Source organism: Protopterus annectens, chromosome 3.part0, assembly GCF_019279795.1.
Source record: "Protopterus annectens isolate FY-2018-M chromosome 3.part0, PAN1.0, whole genome shotgun sequence".
Lineage (NCBI taxonomy): Eukaryota > Metazoa > Chordata > Ceratodontiformes > Protopteridae > Protopterus > Protopterus annectens.
In genome coordinates this window covers 246,120,019-246,138,032 of record NC_056731.1, presented here as the reverse complement: position 1 = coordinate 246,138,032, position 18,014 = coordinate 246,120,019, and the positions used below count along the sequence as shown (strand labels likewise).

The following is an 18,014-nucleotide window of genomic DNA, read 5'->3' as shown; positions in this document are numbered from 1 at the left end:
GGTACCCTCTCAAGAGATTATATTCCTGGGTGCAAGCTTAAATACAACTGCCCAGATGGCTTATCTCACGCCAGACAAACAAAGGCAACTTCGAAAAGATGGCAACAAAGACCCAGTTATCTGCAAGAAAAAATCTGCAGGCTTTGGGCTTCATGGCATCCTGCATTCCGCTAATTCCATATGCAAGACTGCATATGAGGAAACTACAATGGTATCTAAAAAGTGTTTGGACTCAACGTTGCCACAGCCTGGAAACATTAATTACCCTCATTCCCTGCCTGCAACAGGAGTTTCAATGGTGGGCACAGGCCTGTCACCACAACACGGGACAGCCATTCACTTTACCCACAGCCAGGCAGATGCTAACAACAGATGCATCAGATTATGCCTGGGGGGCCCACATGGCAGGAAAATGTATTCAGGGCACATGGCCCGCAAGCCAAATGCATCTTCATATCAATCAAAAAGAGATGTTAGCTGTACAGAATGACCTGACAGCCTTCAAGGATCTACTTCATCCAGGTCACCTGCTGATAAAGACGGACAATACTACAGTCATGTGGTACATAAACAAGCAAGGAGGCACACATTCCTACCCCCTCTGCAGACAAGCCTTGACTTTGTGGATCACAGCATTGACTTATCAAGTACACCTGCAAGCACAATTCCTGCCAGGAAAGACAAATACTCTGGCAGACGAACTAAGCAGAAACCTCATGGATCCTCACGAGTGGAAACTAGATCCACAAATCTTCAGCATGATAACAAGGAAATGGGGATGCCCAGACATAGATCTGTTTGCCTCACAACTGCCAACTACAGACATTCTGCACAAGGACTTATCACAAACAAGAATGGAATGTGGATGCTCTATCATTCAGCTGGAAAACCCTTACAGTATATGCCTTTCCTCCACTGCCTCTCCTCCCCAAGGTACTCCTTAAGGTCAGACAAGAGAAGCCAAAAATGATACAGATTGCCCCAGACTGGCCACGCCAGCACTGGTACCCAATCCTAAAGAGCTTGTCTCAAGGCCCAGCCTGGACATTACCTCAAATTCCTCATTTACTGACCCAACAAAACAATCAGATCCCGCACAGCCATCTCAGAACCCTAAGTCTGGCTGCATGGTGGATAATGTAACCATTCAGAGCACACCTTTCTCTAAAGCAGTTATGGATGTTATTTTGGAGGCCAGGAGGCCCAGCACCAGAAAATCTTATGCAGGAAAATTGAAGAGATTCTGTGCTTGGAACCAGGCAGAAGGAATTGACACACTTGTACCAAATATTCCTCAGATTTTACAATACCTAACTGAGATGCTGGACAAAGGCCTATCCTTCTCATCAATTAAGATCCATGCCTCTGCCATTTCAGCTCATTACAATACGGACCCACCTATTTTTTCACATCCACTGCTAAGGCAGTACCTCAGAGGGGCCAAAAACATAAGACCTCCAAGGAGAGCACCAGTACCTGCATGGGACCCCAATTTTGTCTTGGAAAAACTCACACTGCCTCCTTTTGAGCCAGCCAATACAGCTGAGATAAAATACTTATCATGGAAAACAGCTCTGCTCCTAGCAATAACTTCAGCAAGAAGAGTCTGAGTTACAGGCACTAATGGCTGTGGAACCTTTTATTATTTTCCATTCGGACAGGGTTTCTCGAAGGACAAACCCAACATTTATGCCTAAGGTAGTGTCCAATGTGGCTCTTAACCAAACCATTCATTTGCCTACCTTTTATCCAAACCCACAGAATAAGGGGGAGAGACTTCTGCATTCTTTGAACATACACAGACAGCTACGCTTCTACTTGGACAAAACTAAAGCTTTCAGAAAGACTGAGCAACTCTTAGTGGCATATGCTGCAGCATCGCAAGGAAAAGCTATTTCAAAGCAGACTATTTCAAAATGGATAGGCCACTGCATTCGTTTCTGCTATTCACAACATGGCAAATCAGTGCTTAAGGGCATTAGGCCACATTCAACCAGAGCAGCAGCCACTTCAGCAGCCTTCCTCAGAGGAGTACCAACCAAGGACATTTTGGAGGCTGCAACTTGGACTTCAGTGCACACTTTTACAAAGCACTACCACTTACCTGTTTATTCTAAATCCAGAGCAGGCTTTGCCACTGCAGTTCTGCAGGGCCTCATAGCCACTCCTAATTCTATTTAGGCCCAGCCACCCAACCTCAGCTTTGGGATTCAACCCAAGTGTAATAGCTGCAACAGTGAAACACGATTAACATAGTACAGTTGTGTACCTACCATAAATGTAGATGTTCGAGTGTATTTACTGTTGCAGTCCAGGTTACCTTCCCACTGTCCCCCTTTCATTGCTGGGACTTATCTGTACTTCTCTATTCTATACAACCTATGTGGTGTATTTGCTTGTAGATGAAGGTAATGTTTATGTTAGTGCATGCTTTTTTATGAGCAGAATTTTTAGCCTACCCTTTTGGGGGCACCTGGCATCTGGGGCAAGAAAAACTGAAGAAAATGGCGTCGGCTGCATCTTTTATACCCCTGGCGCACTGACGTCAGGGAAGAGGCGACAGCAACCGACGCCGGACCAGGACTTTGGAATTCAGGCCGACTGCGGGTAGCCTGCCAGCAGTATAACCCAAGTGTAATGACTGCAACAGTGAATATACTCGAACATCTACATCTATGGTAGGTATGCACTACATTGTGTTTATAAAGTTTGAATTAACTTTCTTCTGGTTGCCATTCTTTGAAAGAAAAAAAAGGTTTAAAGTAGAAACGTTGCATTTTGTAGTAGTATGTTGGAAACTTGTTTGTTTATTGCTTTGTTTTTTGAAATTTTAAACAGCAGAACAGTGTTTTAAGTGCAGAGTGGTACTCTGGAATAGTAACTTTTAGATGAGTAAAGAACTCACCTTTGACCTCTTCCTAGAGTATGCTGTTGCCCTTTTTTAGTTCACTCCCTGCCATGACATATAGCTTTGGTATGAGATTTCACGCAGGGGTGGATGTTTCTTGTATAGTGATAAATAACTAAATATTCTGTATCAACTCAGATTAGCCTAAAGGCACCTGTTAATTTCCTCTTCCTGCAGAACAAAATCTTAACTGTTTGTGTAAAGTAAAGGTAGTTTTAAAAGGTACAGTCTAGAATTTTATAGTAAATAATCTACTCTTTTGTTTAGTTACACAGAATTGGTTCAAGTTTAATAAACAAACACATTCATGACCTGACTAGCTGAAAGACGGCTCACCCTTCAGTACTGTAGGTGTGTGCTGTCACACGTTTCCTTGTTCTGTTGCTATGAAACTGTTCAAGTGACTACCATTTCGCCTGACTGTAGGGGTGAGGAGCTCTGTCACTGGAGGAAAAAAAAAACGCATTCTTCTGTTATAACACTGAGTTATTTTCATTTTGCAATCTTTAATAGATCTAACTGACACTGGTATATAAAATAATTTGTTAGAAGCAGTACTCTTAAGGCTGTAAGACTTCACACTTTTTTAATGATATTCAGTCACCTCATGCTGTATGAAAGTCCTTAGCTAGGACTCCGTGCACTGAATTAACCAGTTATTCGGTCTGTACTCCAGGGATGGTGTCTGATTTGAAGGATATCCCATACCATGGACTGGCAGAGTGACCCTGCCAGTGCCATCAGGTATGGCATTTGCTTAGTTGCTAGGGCATTTTGCCCAGACTTAAGCTGTGGATTAGAGCCAAAGCATGTCCTTGACTTCTGACAGAGGAGAAGAAATCTATGAATACTGTTTTGTACCAGAGAAAGATGAAGATAATAAGGAACAAAATGCATGCGAAGAACAAAATTTGGACATCTTGGAAGAAGGTATTGTGTTACTAATACTTGAATGTTTTTTTTTGCCTGTGTATCTGTATACATGTGTATATCTGATATGTGTTTGTGTGTAATTAGGGTATAACTGGAATTATCTTGTGAAGGTAGACAAGGAAGCAGTTGTTTTTTAGATTTTGAATCATTTCTTGAATGAGTAGCACAAAGTAATTGACTTTAACAGTGGGAGTATTGCTCGTTGCACAAAAATGTAGTTTGCCTGTCTATGGTAGGTGCAAAAATACTTCAGGATTTTGTATACTGGTTTGAACTTTAATTTGGGTTTCTTCAGTGATAAGATCATGCCACACTTTCTAGAGGCTTTAACATACCTTCACTTCAGCGTGTCAGCCTTTTTCAGAAATATGTACAAGCTTTTAACTGCAGAAGAACTTACTAGACACATGATTCCAGTGTATGCACTTATGAAATAAGCTTATTCTTGTTCACCATACCTGAGCATTCATCCATCTCACCACTCACTGAGCTGTTCGTTCCACCTGTACCAGTTAATCAAAGCTGATAACCATAGCTGCTAACAGTGAGGTGAGAGCTGAGACATTCCTAGGTAGCTCATTATTTCCCCCCACATGCAGCTAATCTTTGGCACTGGGCTCAGCAAGGGAGCATTGCATGGTTGTGCAAGTCCCTCTCCTCTTGTACAGCCCTGCTGTCGTAGAAAGCTGATGCTTCTGCTGGGTCCTCAATCTCCAGCTAGGAATCATGTAGTGCAATACTTGCCTGACTTCTGCCAAGAAATTGAATGAGCTGAGTACAGCTGCCCCTTTCTTGTTTGCTCTGCCAATGCCTAGACCACAAAATGAACCCAGGTTGGCTGGTCTATAGGCAGATCTCCATCCCTCGGTGCAGCAGATTTAAGGAGTACTTGCCATCAGCATCCTTGATCAGTATTCCAGTTGTGTTATCAGTTATACCATTGAGTTGGCCAAATCCTGGCTGTCTTCAGAGTATGTATGTTCAAAATTAAATTTCACAGGTGTTTTTTAACATTGTATGCCTGCATGTGCACTTACTCATAACCATCACGCAAACACATCTAGTCATGCAGCTCTTCATGTATAGTGAGCCATTTCTGTGCACAATTGACATTCTACTCAGTGAAATGAACTTTATGAATTGAATTGTTAACATCCAAGTAGTATTCCTTGCAGTATAACCTTGCAGTATAAACAGGGAAATTTGAAGTTTGGTTAGCAAGGTGATGAAGCATTTTTTAGCTAAGCTGTAGATAGATAGGACCAAACCTGTATTGTCATGAATTTGTATTTGAACTGGACAGTGGCTCTAGCAGAGTTGCTAGCCAACCCTATTTCTTCTCTTCCTGTTGTATTTAAACCTCTTGTATATTACAGCTTTTTTTTTTTTTTTAGATAAGTCACTTAAATATTTTAGAAAATTGGTAAAATGTTTGGCATTATCATTTTTACCAGGATCTTTGAAGTTTGTAGCATCCATAGGTGTGTTATAGCAGAGCTGTTTCTACCTTTTATTCTGGTAGTACACTGTGACAGGAAGTGGGCAGCTCGTATTTTATCCAGTGTGTGGGGGGCATTGTTTTATCATAGGGCCTGGTGACTGGACTATAGCCCCTCTCCCACTCTAGATGAAAAAAAAAAAATAAAATGTTGCTAATGACTTTGCTAAAGTGTGCTGCTGCTTTGCAGTGGTGGTATTTTAAAAAGAAGCGCGTTACTTTTTTTTAAAAATGCCACTGTAATGCAAACTGTATTGCCATTTCTTGTCTTTGCACCACTGCAGGTTAATGTTGTAGGGGTTTCACTTGCATCTGTCTGGCTAAACAAAGTCTCCACTTATGCACAGCAGTACAAATGTTGATGTTTCTCTTGCTGTCATATTTGGTTTGTGGGAAAGTTGTATAAAATGACACGTTTCTTCATTTTAAAACTTGGTTGGGTCATCCATGTGTAACACACACACACACACACACACACACACACACACCGCACAGCTTATGTTTCATGGCGAGTTGTCAGTACATTATCAAATATTTGAACTATATGGACAGAAAACTCCATTATAGCATTCTTTAGGTCTCCTGGTGAAATTGTTGTGCTTGTGAAATTGCTGCTTTTAACTCTAAACCAATGCGACTTTTACTGGATGGTGGAATGCAGTGTTTGGCTAGAACTCCTACTCAGAGCTGGAGACTTGCATTTAAATCTCATTGGTGCTTGGTGTTACATTTTCACATCCTTAAGTAAACTGTTTAATATTCTTCATAATCCCAGAATGTGCATCATCTAATGAAGATGTTGTCCTTTTAATAAATGGATTTGACATCTCATGAAGGAAATTTGTAACTCTAAGATGTATTGAGGCCTCTAGTTTTTACATCTGAAGTCTGCCTTATAGGGTACCTGTTTGTACTTGCATTGCTTTACATTTAGCTGACATAAGAACACACATGACCTGGTAATGCAAGTTGCCGACCAGAGTTTCTTTCTGATTATTTTGATGTTGTTGTAACAGTGCAGGGTAAGCATGGTTGTACATATCTGGAAACACTTGAATACCACCGTGATGAATGATTATTTCAGACTACAAAGGGGGTCATTTGCAGATTTGTTTATAACTAATAATACCTGTTATTGCCATGTCTGTCAAAAAGAAAGATGTACATGGTAAGACTGAAACTCTCATTGCCTAAAATACTGACCACGCCCTTTGAAAACTTCCTGTAATGGCCCAGTGGACCGTATTTTTTGTTGTACTGCAAGACAGACATTATCCCATTTTACCTGTTTTGTTATTCTTGTTTAAAATACTTTATTTTACTTCACACAACATGATGGCTTCCTTTCTACTTCCATTTGGTGGCCAGGCTAGTTTAAATGGGAGATCCTGTGTTTAGTGGAGTCTTTAGAAGCAGATTTTCAAATGTGTAAGAAAAGCATGTATTGTATTAGATTAGACAGAAGGCTGACATTAATATATGTGTAAACATCTAGATAATGGAAAACAAGTATTACATTTTATATACAGAGTATAAACATGTAACAATTATATGGAAATGAAAACATGTAATACATTGTGTATGAACCTGTTCCCTTCAGTTATACTCTGAAATTATGGTGCTGTAGTTGAGAAGAACTGGGTTAATCAATAGAGTTCCCACTGAAGAAGAAGGAAAGTGGGAACTTGTGGGACTATTGATTTAAAAAAAATCATGACAGGGTAAGAGAAACGAGTTAGGCATTAGAAGTTGAAAGGGGAAGAAGAATGAAATTAATGGACTTATTGTATTCTATTTACGTTCTTTTAACAAAAAGGGGAAAAGCAAAAGCTTAGTTTATTCCAGGGAGGCATCTCCATTGTGTCAGAAAATTTTCCTTGATTTCACTTCTGAATCATGCTTTTTCCACTACATAGCTCAAGCTAAAATGGAGTTTGTTCCAGCATTTTCTGAGAGAGAGATACTGTGAACATGAAATCACCAAATTTATCTTTTGTGATAGGAGTCTGAAGTAATAATCTTCAGTCTGTATATGAAAACACTTGAGTTTCTCATGTTTTAGGTAGAGAGGGATAATTGTGTAAATGTAAAAAAAAAAAAAGTTTGTCCAAGGCTCACAAATGTTACTGTAAGATTATTCTTAAACTGAAGCCACTTCATATGATGTCAATAACCAGTAGTTAAAAAGCCTGCCAGAGTGCGCGCAACCCTGAAATGAACAGTGCTTTATTAGCTGTAGCAGTGATAGGTTCATAGGTTGGTACTAGGCTATCAACCCTAGGGCCTATACAAGCCTAGCCATAACAATTCCCTGGCTATTTCTTCCCACACTATTTACTTCCCTGTACCCCTGTCTAGCAGGGCGACTGACGTGATCCCCGGGGTGAATTTCCTTTCTCCCATCCAATCGTCAAGGTTCCTTTTGAAGAGGGCCAAAGAGGCATGCTGCTTGACATGTATGGGCAGTCTGTTACAGAGTCTGGAGAGTCTCTGGGTCAGGAACCTATCCCTCCAGCATGTTTTGTTTATTGTGATGACAAGGTTTAGCTCCCTGGAGCGTGTGGCTCTGAGGGATTGGGATTTCTTTAAGTGTAGCATGTCCAACAGCTCTGGGTTTGACATGGCCTTGTATGTTAAGCAGAGATCGCCTCTGAGTAGATGATATGTGACAGAGTATAGCTGGACTTTTTTAAGACGGTCAGCATACGGCATCTGCTTTAGGCCTGTGATTTTTTTAGTGAGATGTTTCTGCGGCCTTTCCAGTTGTTGCAGATATCTGGAGAGGTACATACCAAACTGGGCGTTGTATTCTGTAATGGGTCTAATGAGGGATGAGTACAGTGGGACAAAGACCACCTTTTTTCTGGGTGAAAAGCCCTTAGTGATGAGGTGTGCCACATAGAAGGATTTCCTGACTGTTGTGGCAATGTGGTTATCGAAGGTGAGACCACTGTCCACCTGTGTCCCTAAGTCTCTTATCACACTTTCGGTGTTTAGTGTACTGCCACATATGTGGTAATTCATGGGTACATGTTTTTTTCCCAAAGGGGATAATGATATTTTATTTATTTTATTTATTGACATTTGTTAACCGAGTTTGTCCAGCTGGGCTTGTGGCCCATTTTCAGTGGAGACTCGAGGAGAAAAGCTCCAGTAATACATTTTAAAACAAGTGCAATTTTAAACAATATTGATATAATAGCAGTTATAGCAAAATGATTCACATTTGTTGGGATACATGCATAAAGTTAAAGTTGCATTAAAAAGAAGCTAAGTAACAATTTTACATTGATATAGTTCAATGGGTCAACAATGAACATTTTTTGTTTTTATAAAATTGTGCAAATGCATATTAGACACATTGGAGAGAGAGGTGTAATGAGGTACTAAGTATGGTCCTTTTGAGGGTACATAAAGGGAAGGAAGACTAGGTAGGATCATGGCAAGGGCAGGTTCTGGAATTGAGAAAATACGCTTTTAGTTCATTTTTAAAGTGTGAGGTGTGGGAGATTGAATGCAAGTCAAAGGGAAGTTTGTTCCAAGCATGGGCAAGGGAGTTTTGTAGAGTAGTTTGCCTACTGAACTTTTTGGGTGGTAGATATCAAGTAATTGTTGGTTGGAAGTACGGAGGGTCCAGGATGGGATGTAGATGGAGACTAAGGAAGATAGAGATGGACAGAAGGAGGGTTTATAAAGAATAGAGTGTAGCATATGAAATTGATAAAATAGCAGAAACTGGGGAAGTTCAAGAAATTGAAGAGAGTTTAAAGAAATGCAGTGGTGTGAGTTGTATGGGGAGTTAGTAATGAATCTGGCTATTTTAGGGTAAGTCTGTTGCAGTTTGCTTAGAGTGGGAGGCCTGGATATTGGTAAGAATTGGGGCAGCGTATAAGAGGGAGGGGAGGAGGAGTGCCTGGCCCAGGGTAAGTCTACATTCAGGGGTTAGGAATTTTTTGTTCCGATATAGCAGACGTAGTTTCTGGTTTGGTTTTTTTTTATACATTGGAGTATGTGTAGGTTGAACTTGAGTTCGTCATCGATAATGACCCCTAGGAGTTTTGTGTGAGTGTCAGGTTGGATATTTGTATTGTTAGAAGATGGAATAAAAAATGAGGTTTTGTGATGAGAAAGAGAACGGGGAAGGAAAAGTAGGAGTTTGGTCTTTTTGGGATTTAGCATCAATAGGCTGTGAGAGAGCCATTGTTCAGTGGATAGTAGGGCCTGTTGGGTCAGGGAGTGTAGTTCAGGAATGTTATTTGAGATGGATACAAGTGTGGAGTCATCGGCATACTGAATAAGGGAGTTGCATGAGATGTAAAGATCATTGGTGAAGATGTTAAACAAAAGGGGTCCCAAGATGGAGCCTTGGGGAACACCAGTGGAGATGGGAAGGAAAGGTGAGGAGGATGAGAGCCATTTGACAGATTGGTCCCTGCCAGATAGGTAACTATTAAACCAGGCAAGTGCGGAGGGGGATAGATGAAGATTTGTGAGTTTGGATAGTAGTAGAGGATGAGAGACAGTATTGAAGGCTTTGGAGAGATCTAGGAAAAGACAGGAAATTAGTTTATTGTTGTCTAGGGCCTCTGCAATGATATGAGTGAAGGAGAGGAGGGCAGTGGTGGTGCTGTGGTGAGGACGAAATCCATGTTGGGTAGGGGTAAGTAAGTGGTGTGTGAGGAGGTGATTGAGAAGCTGTGAGTGAATACATTTTTCTAATATCTTGGAGAGGGGGGATAGAATGGCAATGGGCCGGTAGTTTGAGGGGTCAGTGGAGTTTCCACCTTTATGAAAAGGGATAGTGAAGAAAGATTTCCAAAGGGTGGGGACAGTTGATTCCAGAATAGATTGATTAATTAGTATCCATACAGGATAGGCAATTGAGTCAGCAGCAAGTTTGAGGAATGTAGGAGATTGTCAGTGGAAGGAGAGCAAGGTTTTAGCTTGAGTAGTAGAGATTTGATGCAAGTAATGGGAACTGGCTCAAAATAAAACAAAGTTGTGTTAGTGGGACTTGGAGAGGTGGGTGTCGAAGTATAATTTGGTTTAGAGGTTACCAGATTTTGGATGGAAAAGATAGTGTTTATTCAGGAGGGTAGCTGTTTCCTGAGAGAAAGAGTTAGGGTATGGGGAGGGATTAGAGGGCTTTCCAGGATAGAGGATGCTGTTGAGAGTTGACCAAAGTTTTCGAGGATTGGATTTGTTGTTAAGCTGAGCAGAGCTATAGTATAACTTTTTGTCATTAGTTGTATGGTTTTTTGCAAGGTTCCTCAGTTGTCTGTATTTTTGAAGAAAAGGTGGTGGTTTAGTTTTAGTCCAGGTTTTCCAAGCATGATCCCTTTGTTTCATAAGGGACTTAGTCTCTTTGGAGAGCCAGGGAGCATGATTTGATTTTACTCTGATCTTCCTAGAGGGAGCTAAGGAGTTTAGAGTATTCATGAAGATGCTATTGAAAGTGCTTACAGCATCGTTTAGGGGGGAGGGTGTTTTTGAATGGACCAATCTATGTTGTGGAGAATGGAGTTAAATTGGGGTGAATTGAAAGTCGATAGTTTTCAACAGTCTTTGATAAGGTGGGGTTTAGGAATATGGGAGTAGTGTCTTAAGATGGTGGTAGGGAGAGGATCACTGAGGGAGTCAGGTAAGGTGGTGGGATTGTGGTATTGGTGGGGGGGAATTGGTAAGGATCCAGTCTATGATGGAGCTGGAAGTTGAATTTTTATGGAAGCGAGTGGGAGATGTTATAAGTTGGTGGAAGCCGTGTAGGTGGATACTGAGTTGGGGGGGAGTCAGTTGTGAGTTTGGAACAATCAATGTTGACATCACCAAGGATAAGTGTGTCATATGGTATGTTGTGGGAGAACCAGGATAGAATGTTTTCAAGAATGGGCAGATTGTTACCAGGAGGAAGGTAGATAGAGGCAATTGCAAGTTTTTTGTGGGGATTCAGATGGCAGTTAAGGATGATGATTTCAGCTGGGAGGAAGTCAGGAATTAGGGAAGGGTATGGTGAGAGGTTAAGAATGTCCGAGTAGAGGATGGCCACACCACCACCTTTTTCTACATGTCTATCAGATCTGAAGATATTATAACCTGGTGGGAGTATTTCACTGTTTGAGATTTGTTGGCTTGAGCCAGGTTTCAGATAGGGAGAGGATGTGAGGGGTATTTAGAGATATCCATGAGTGCAGCTCAGTGACTTTATTTGCTAGACTCTGAATATTCAATGAGTAAATAGTTAAGCATTTGGATGGAGATGATTGTTGTAACTGAGGTTGGTGACTGTTAGAGGAGTAAGATGGGGGCAGTGTAGGGGTAGTTTTGGGGAGAGAAAGAGGGGCCAGGGTTGGGATGGATATCTCCAGAACAAAGTATGTTTTTAGTGAGGAGAGAGTGTGTAGTAGATGCTAGATGGAGTTTTTTTAGTTTTGACTTGGCTTTGTGGGAAGGTTTAAAAACCTGAATTATGGATAGTTTATATAGACTTGAGATAGAGGTAGTAAAGAGATTAGGGGAGATAGTAAAAGATGAAGTAGTTGGATATATGTTCTATGAGTGAGGTTGGTGAACAGTGGGTCAGACAGATTGGAGTGGTAAGAGGTGGAGATAAGAGAGAATGAGTAGTAGTGTAGAAGGTATTAGAAAATAATACATGTTGGAATAAAATATGGTCAGATAGAGTAGGTAGAGAGACAGTGGTATAGATGAAGTGGTGTTGACAAGATTGACAGATTAGTAAGGTGGTTGTGGCAGTAGGCAGGAAGTGGAATTGTAGTGTCTAGTGGGACAGGAAGGGGAGGGATAGGTATAAAGGTAATTGCAATTGGGGTGGGTGGGAATGGGGGTAGGGTAGGGGAGCGAAGTGAGCCGGGGCGTAGCGAGATACAATCTGAAGTTGTTAATCTTCTTCCTATTCATCACTGATGGTTTCGGTTCTGAGCCCTCAGAGCCCAGTCGGGTGACCGCAAGGGGAATTACAAATTTTCCTAGACCCCATCCCACTCTGGGCTTTGAATCCATTACACCGGTGACCCTTGCATATTCTCCTCCCTTGGATCCCTCGGTTCCGAAGCTCATATTTCCAACGTCTGTGAGAGGACCCCCCTTCCTTGGCGCCGACGGTGATCATGTCTGAGGCTCCGAGGCCACTTTGGGTGCCGCCTTCCTCAATCTCATGCTTTGGGGGGGGGTGGAACCCTCTGTTCCGGCCATGGTTCCAGTTGTGTTGATAGTTCTGTCTTTGGGACTGAGGGTGACTCCCTCCCCGATTTTGCTTGAGGCTCCATCCCCAGGAGCGGACTTCATGGAACGGGGTGTGACCCCGGTTCTGAAATTGTCTCCTTCAGTTCCGGGCTCCCATTCCTCTTCAGGCGAGCCTGCTTTCCAGGTGATGGAGAGGGTGCTCGCTTTGAGCAATCCTTCTATGTTGGAAATCCCACCAGTTCCCTCTGAGCTGCAGCTGTCAAAGGCCACACCCCCCCGGACTCCGAGAGCGCAAGGCCCAGGAAACCCCTGTTCAGGGTATTTCCTTTGAGTCTTCTTCGGATGCTCCCACTGAAGAACCCCCTCGGAAACGGGCATGTAAGAGGAAACACTTGGACTCCCCAGAGGAGTCCCTCATGGAAGATATGGACTACGATGATGGGGAAGGATCCCCACGGTCACCCCCTGACAATGTCTCATTTGGAGACATCCTGGAAATCTTGAAGCAGAGGGGTGACTGGAAGCCCTCCAATCCTTCCTTGGAGGAATCTGTTTTCCTGCAGGCCTTCTGCTCTTGGCCCTCTACTTCTGGGTGATCCCCCGTTGATGAGTTGGCCAAGCTCATTGTGCAGCGGGCATGGAAGAACCCCGACTCCGTTGAGGCCATCCCCAGGAGATCAGATAAGATATTCTGCCTTCCAGAGGATCAACCCCATTGGTCGAGAGGTTTGCCAGTAGACGCTATGGTAGTGGCGGCAGCCATAAAAAAGGACCTTGCGGAAGAAAGTTCTGCTGTTCACCCGCCCAACAGAGAGTCCCGGGCGGTGGACAGGTTAGGGATGCGTGTTTTTGCATCAGTGATGTTTGCTGTCAGGTCTCTGAACTTTCTGGCACATTTTACGAGGCTCCAGAGAGATCTAATCTCTGAGCTCTCTGGAACCCTTGCGGGCCACGTTTCGGATGGGGCACATGATAAAGTTGCTTCCCAACTTGCCACCCTAGAGTCAATCTCCAATTCATCCATGAAGTTACTGTCCCACGCAACCGAAGGAGCGGCTAGAGCTATGGGTGCAGGAGTAGTTATGAGACGCCACGCCTGGATGTGCATTTGTGACCTCACAGACTCCTTCACGTCTTCCGTCATCAGCTTTGTTCGGTGCTAAGGTCAAGGATACATTAGCCAGGTGCGAACAGGACAGGAAGAACCTGTCTGCCGTGGGTCTACATTTTTCTAAACCTCAGCGTTCCTTCTCCAAGAACCATAGGAGTGGAAAGATGTGGCACAAGAAGTCTCGAGGTCCTTTATGTGACGCACGTGGTGAGGACTCCCCCAGAGGCAGAGGGGGTCCCCAAAATCAGGACTCCAGAGATTCTTTCTTGGGAAGACTGTATCAGTGCTCCTGAAGCGCTGCCCAATTGCTTTCCTCTGGGAGCAGTCAGGGCGCTTTTCTCTCTGGCACCAAGCTGCCTGGCTGTCCATTACAAATGATCAGTAGGTGCAGAGAATAATTTCCAGAGGCTGTAACATTCACCTAATCTCTTATCCAAGACCTCCGAAATCCCTTCCTGATGTTCCACCCAGTCAAAGGGAGGAGGCAGCTTCAGAAATACGAAAGCTATGTCAAAAATGAGTCATCTATCAGGTCCCCCCAGACCAGTGCAGATCAGGGTTTTACTCGAGGTTCGTTTAGTGCCAGAGAAGACCAAGAACTGAGGCCCATTTTGGATCTCAGCCAGCTAAACAAATCGGTGGTTCAGACCAGGTTTTGCATGGTCACGATTCAGTCCATCCTCCCCTTTCTGCTGGAGGGTGTGTGGATGTGCTCGTTAGATCTCTGGGATGCGTATTGCCACACAAAATGGACAAGTGCTCCAGGAGTCTCCTTTGCTTCCAGCTGGGAGCCAGTCACTACCAATTCAGACCCCTGCCATTCGGTCTCTCTACCTGACCCAGAGTGTTCACGAAATGCCTAGCAGTGGTCACAGCTCATCTGAGACTTCAGGGATTCCAGGTGTTTCTGTATTTAGACGACTGGCTCCTCTCCACCCCCACCAAGCGCTTTCTGGTCAGGGCCGTCCGCTACACTCTAGTTCTAGCGGAGTCGCTGGGCATCACCATCCACTGGGAAAAATCCAACCTTCAGCCCTCACAACAGTTGGAATTTATAGGGGCAATATTCACCACTCTATCAAGTCTGGTCTCTCTTCTCCCTCACAGGCTTCAGAGATTAAGGGCACAAGTTCAAGTGATACTCTGTCGAAGAAAGGTGTCTGCAAGGGAAGTTCTTCAGGCTCTGGGGTCTATGGCGGCAGCCATCCCAATTGTTCCCCTAGCCAGATTACACTTGAGACTACTACAATGGCTCCTTCTGTCCCAGTGGATATCCAGTCTTCATCCCCTGAGCTCACAGATTCTCATCACAACTCCTGCAAACAAGATCTCCTCTGGTGGATGAGTACAGATGAAAATCTTTGGTGTCTTCCCTTCCAGGCTGTCCAACCCAGCACCACAGTGACCACGGATGCTTCCATGATAGGGTGGGGGGGGGGGGGCACTTCCAGGGAAAGTCGGTCGAAAGCACGTGGTCCAGCATAGAGGTTAACTTGCATATCAATGTCCTGGAGTTGAGTGGTGCTATTGGCATTACAAGCATTCCACCCGCTCCTTCCATCCGGAACGATTGCTATCCAGTCGGACATGTCCATTGTCTGGTACATAATCAGGGAGGGACCAAATCCTACCCCCTATGTCGCGAAGCCATGAGAATCTGGCATTGGGCAATAGCTTCCAACTGCTTTCAGATCGCAACGCATATCCTGGGGAGCTTCAACGTGATTGCGGACAGGCTAAGCAGATGCATCCTCCGTCCAAGCGAGTGGTCTCTCAATCCAAGTGTGACGGCAGAAATCTTCCAGCCATTGGGGCCAGCCATGCTGCAATTTTTTCGCCTGCCCCTCAAACACAAAATGCGGCAGCTACTTTGCCCTCTTTCCCCCTCACGGGGAGTCACCGAGAAACTTTGATTCACGATTGGCCAGCGGGTCTCCTTTATGCTTATTCTCCAATTCCTCTGATCCCCCTTTTTCTAAGGGAAGCTGTTCAGTTGAGAAGCAAAGTGATCCTCATTGCCCTGTTCTGGCCTCGTCAAGTGTGGTTTCCCTTCCTCTGACCTGATCTGTTACCACCTCCTTGGATCCTAGATACTCGGCAGGACTTCATATCTCCCCCACAAGGGCTGACTCCACCGAATCTGTCCACTCTCAAGCTGACTGCTTGGTTCCTCTACTTCCATTAGTTGCCAGGCAGGAAACCCTCTCCTCATCTGTCCGTGATATTATCCTGGCCTCCCATAAACCATCCACCAGAAAACTTTACAGGAACAAATGGAAAAGATTCACTATCTAGACACATAATCGGAAGCTAGATCCGTTCTCAGCTCCTGTATCTACTACTCTTCATTATCTTGCTGAGTTGTTCGACAGTGGTGCATCAGCTTCCACCATTTGAGTCCATTTAGCAGCTATTTCCAACTTCCATAATGGATCAGATGGAGTCCCGCTTATTTCCACTTGACTTTGCAAGCCCTTCCTCAAGGGAAATTTCCACGGCAGACCTCCCATCAGGCAACCGGTGGAGGCATGGAATCTCTTCCTGATTCTTCAGTCTCTCTCTCTCTCTCTACCCCCTTTTGAGCCTGCTGCGACATGTGATCTAAAATTCCTGTCATGGAAATCCTTATTTCTGGTGGTGGTCACTTCAGCCAGATGAATATCTGAGTTGCAAGCCTTATGTATCAAGAGCCCTTATCTGATCTTCCATAAGGACAGAGTATCACTTCATACTAACCCATCCTTTCTCCCCAAGGTGGTTTCCAACTTTTCTATTAACCAGTCCATTGAGCTCCCTGTATTTTTTCCAAATTATTCAAACAAGGGAGAATACTGCCTACATTCATTGGATGTTCATAGACTATTACGTTTCTTCCGACTTGCGAAAGGACTTAGTTCTTTCCAGGTTCAACTTTTCATTTCCTTTTCTGGCCCTAGAATGGGATGTGCAGTATCTAAAGTTACTTTGTCAAAATGGCTCAGGGATTGCATTATACTTTGTCAAAATGGCTCAGGGATTGCATTAGCTTCTCATATTCACTTACGAATGAATCTAAGCTTGGTCTCATCAAAGCACCCTCAACTAGGGCTATTGCAGCATTGATTGCCTTCCACTCCAGGGCCTCCATGGGATGACATCTGTGCAGCAGCCATTTGGGCTAAACCCCATACCTTCATCAAGCATTACAAATTGGATCTGATCTCCAGGGGAAGAGCGGCCTTTGGCTCAATGGTTCTCAGGAATGTTCTTCCATAAGGGCCACCCAGGTTCTCCAAGTAGCTTGGGATTCTGTCCCATCAGTGATGACTAAGAAGAAGATTAAGAACTTCAGATAAAGAAAGTTATGTCTTACCATAACATTCCATCTGAGTTGTTGATGATCTTCCAGTCATCACACCCTTCCACCGATCCCTGCCAAAGGCGCCTGGCCAATCTTCTGGGTCTTTGTGGTGTTTCAGGATTTCTGCGCAGAGATGGCCTCTGACTTGCTGTTTTTCTCCTATATGTTGCATACAAACTCGATCTGAGGTAACTGAGTGAAGAGCATTGTGGGTAGCAGCTTAGTTCGAGAGTTTTGGGTGCACACAAGCTTGGTGTAAGGCCGACTTGGTTTCGAGGGCTCGGAACCAAATCCATCAGTGATGTCTGGAAGAAGATTAACAACTCAGATGGAATGTTATGTTAAGACATAACTTATTTTTTCTTGGCATTGAGCTTGAGCCCATGGCTCTGGCACCAAGCATCTGTTTCTGTAATGCCCTTTTGTAGAGTATCCGCATCATTTGAGGATTCAGTAATGGCTCCCAGTTTGCAGTCATCTGCGAATTTTGTTAGCCAGAGTCCCTAAGTGTTGACCTGTACTTCAGAGAAGTAGATGCCAAATAAGAGCGGTCCCACAACTGAACTTTGAGGTACTCCACTTGCCACTTGTCTGGAGCTGGATTTGGAGTCTGCTACTTTTACAATGTGGGTTTGATCAGTAAGCCAGTTGTCAACCCATCGAGTGACGTAGGGATTAATTCCTGGCTTAGTAAGTCTGTCTATGATTCCAGAGTGGGGGATGGTGTCAAAGGCCTTGGCGAGGTTCAGATAGGCTGTGTGGACCGCCTTACCCTCGTCCACAGCTCTGGAGACTGATTCGAAGAAGTCAGTCAGGTTCAGGAGACAAGATCTGCCCTTCACGAACCCAAACTGGGTGGGGTCCTGTGTGTGAAGGTTGCCAATGTCTTTGTTTATAAGTTCTATGATAATATGTTCCATGGCCTTGCAGATCAGGCTCGTCAGACTGATGGGGTGGTAGTTCCCGGGATCCAGGGTGGATCCCCCCTTGTGGAGTGGGATAACTGTAGCTGTGCGCCACT

General features: G+C 43.9%; 1 protein-coding gene across 7 annotated transcripts in view; it reads left to right on the top strand.

Moving 5' to 3' along the window:
- TRAK1 (trafficking kinesin protein 1) overlaps nucleotides 1–18,014 on the top strand; it is a 969,724-nt gene that overhangs the window by 93,373 nt on the left and 858,337 nt on the right. Inside the window, exon 1 of one of the 7 annotated variants that reach the window (XM_044064730.1) lies at nucleotides 3,460–3,838. The exons of 3 other annotated variants lie outside the window; for them this stretch is intronic. In XM_044064730.1, the coding sequence (XP_043920665.1) occupies nucleotides 3,718–3,838 (121 nt within the window). In that variant the 5' untranslated portion in view covers nucleotides 3,460–3,717. Of the gene's footprint in view, nucleotides 1–3,459; nucleotides 3,839–18,014 lie in introns of those variants that run through there. 3 more of the 7 variants (XM_044064731.1, XM_044064725.1, XM_044064727.1) reach the window with 3 other exon arrangements.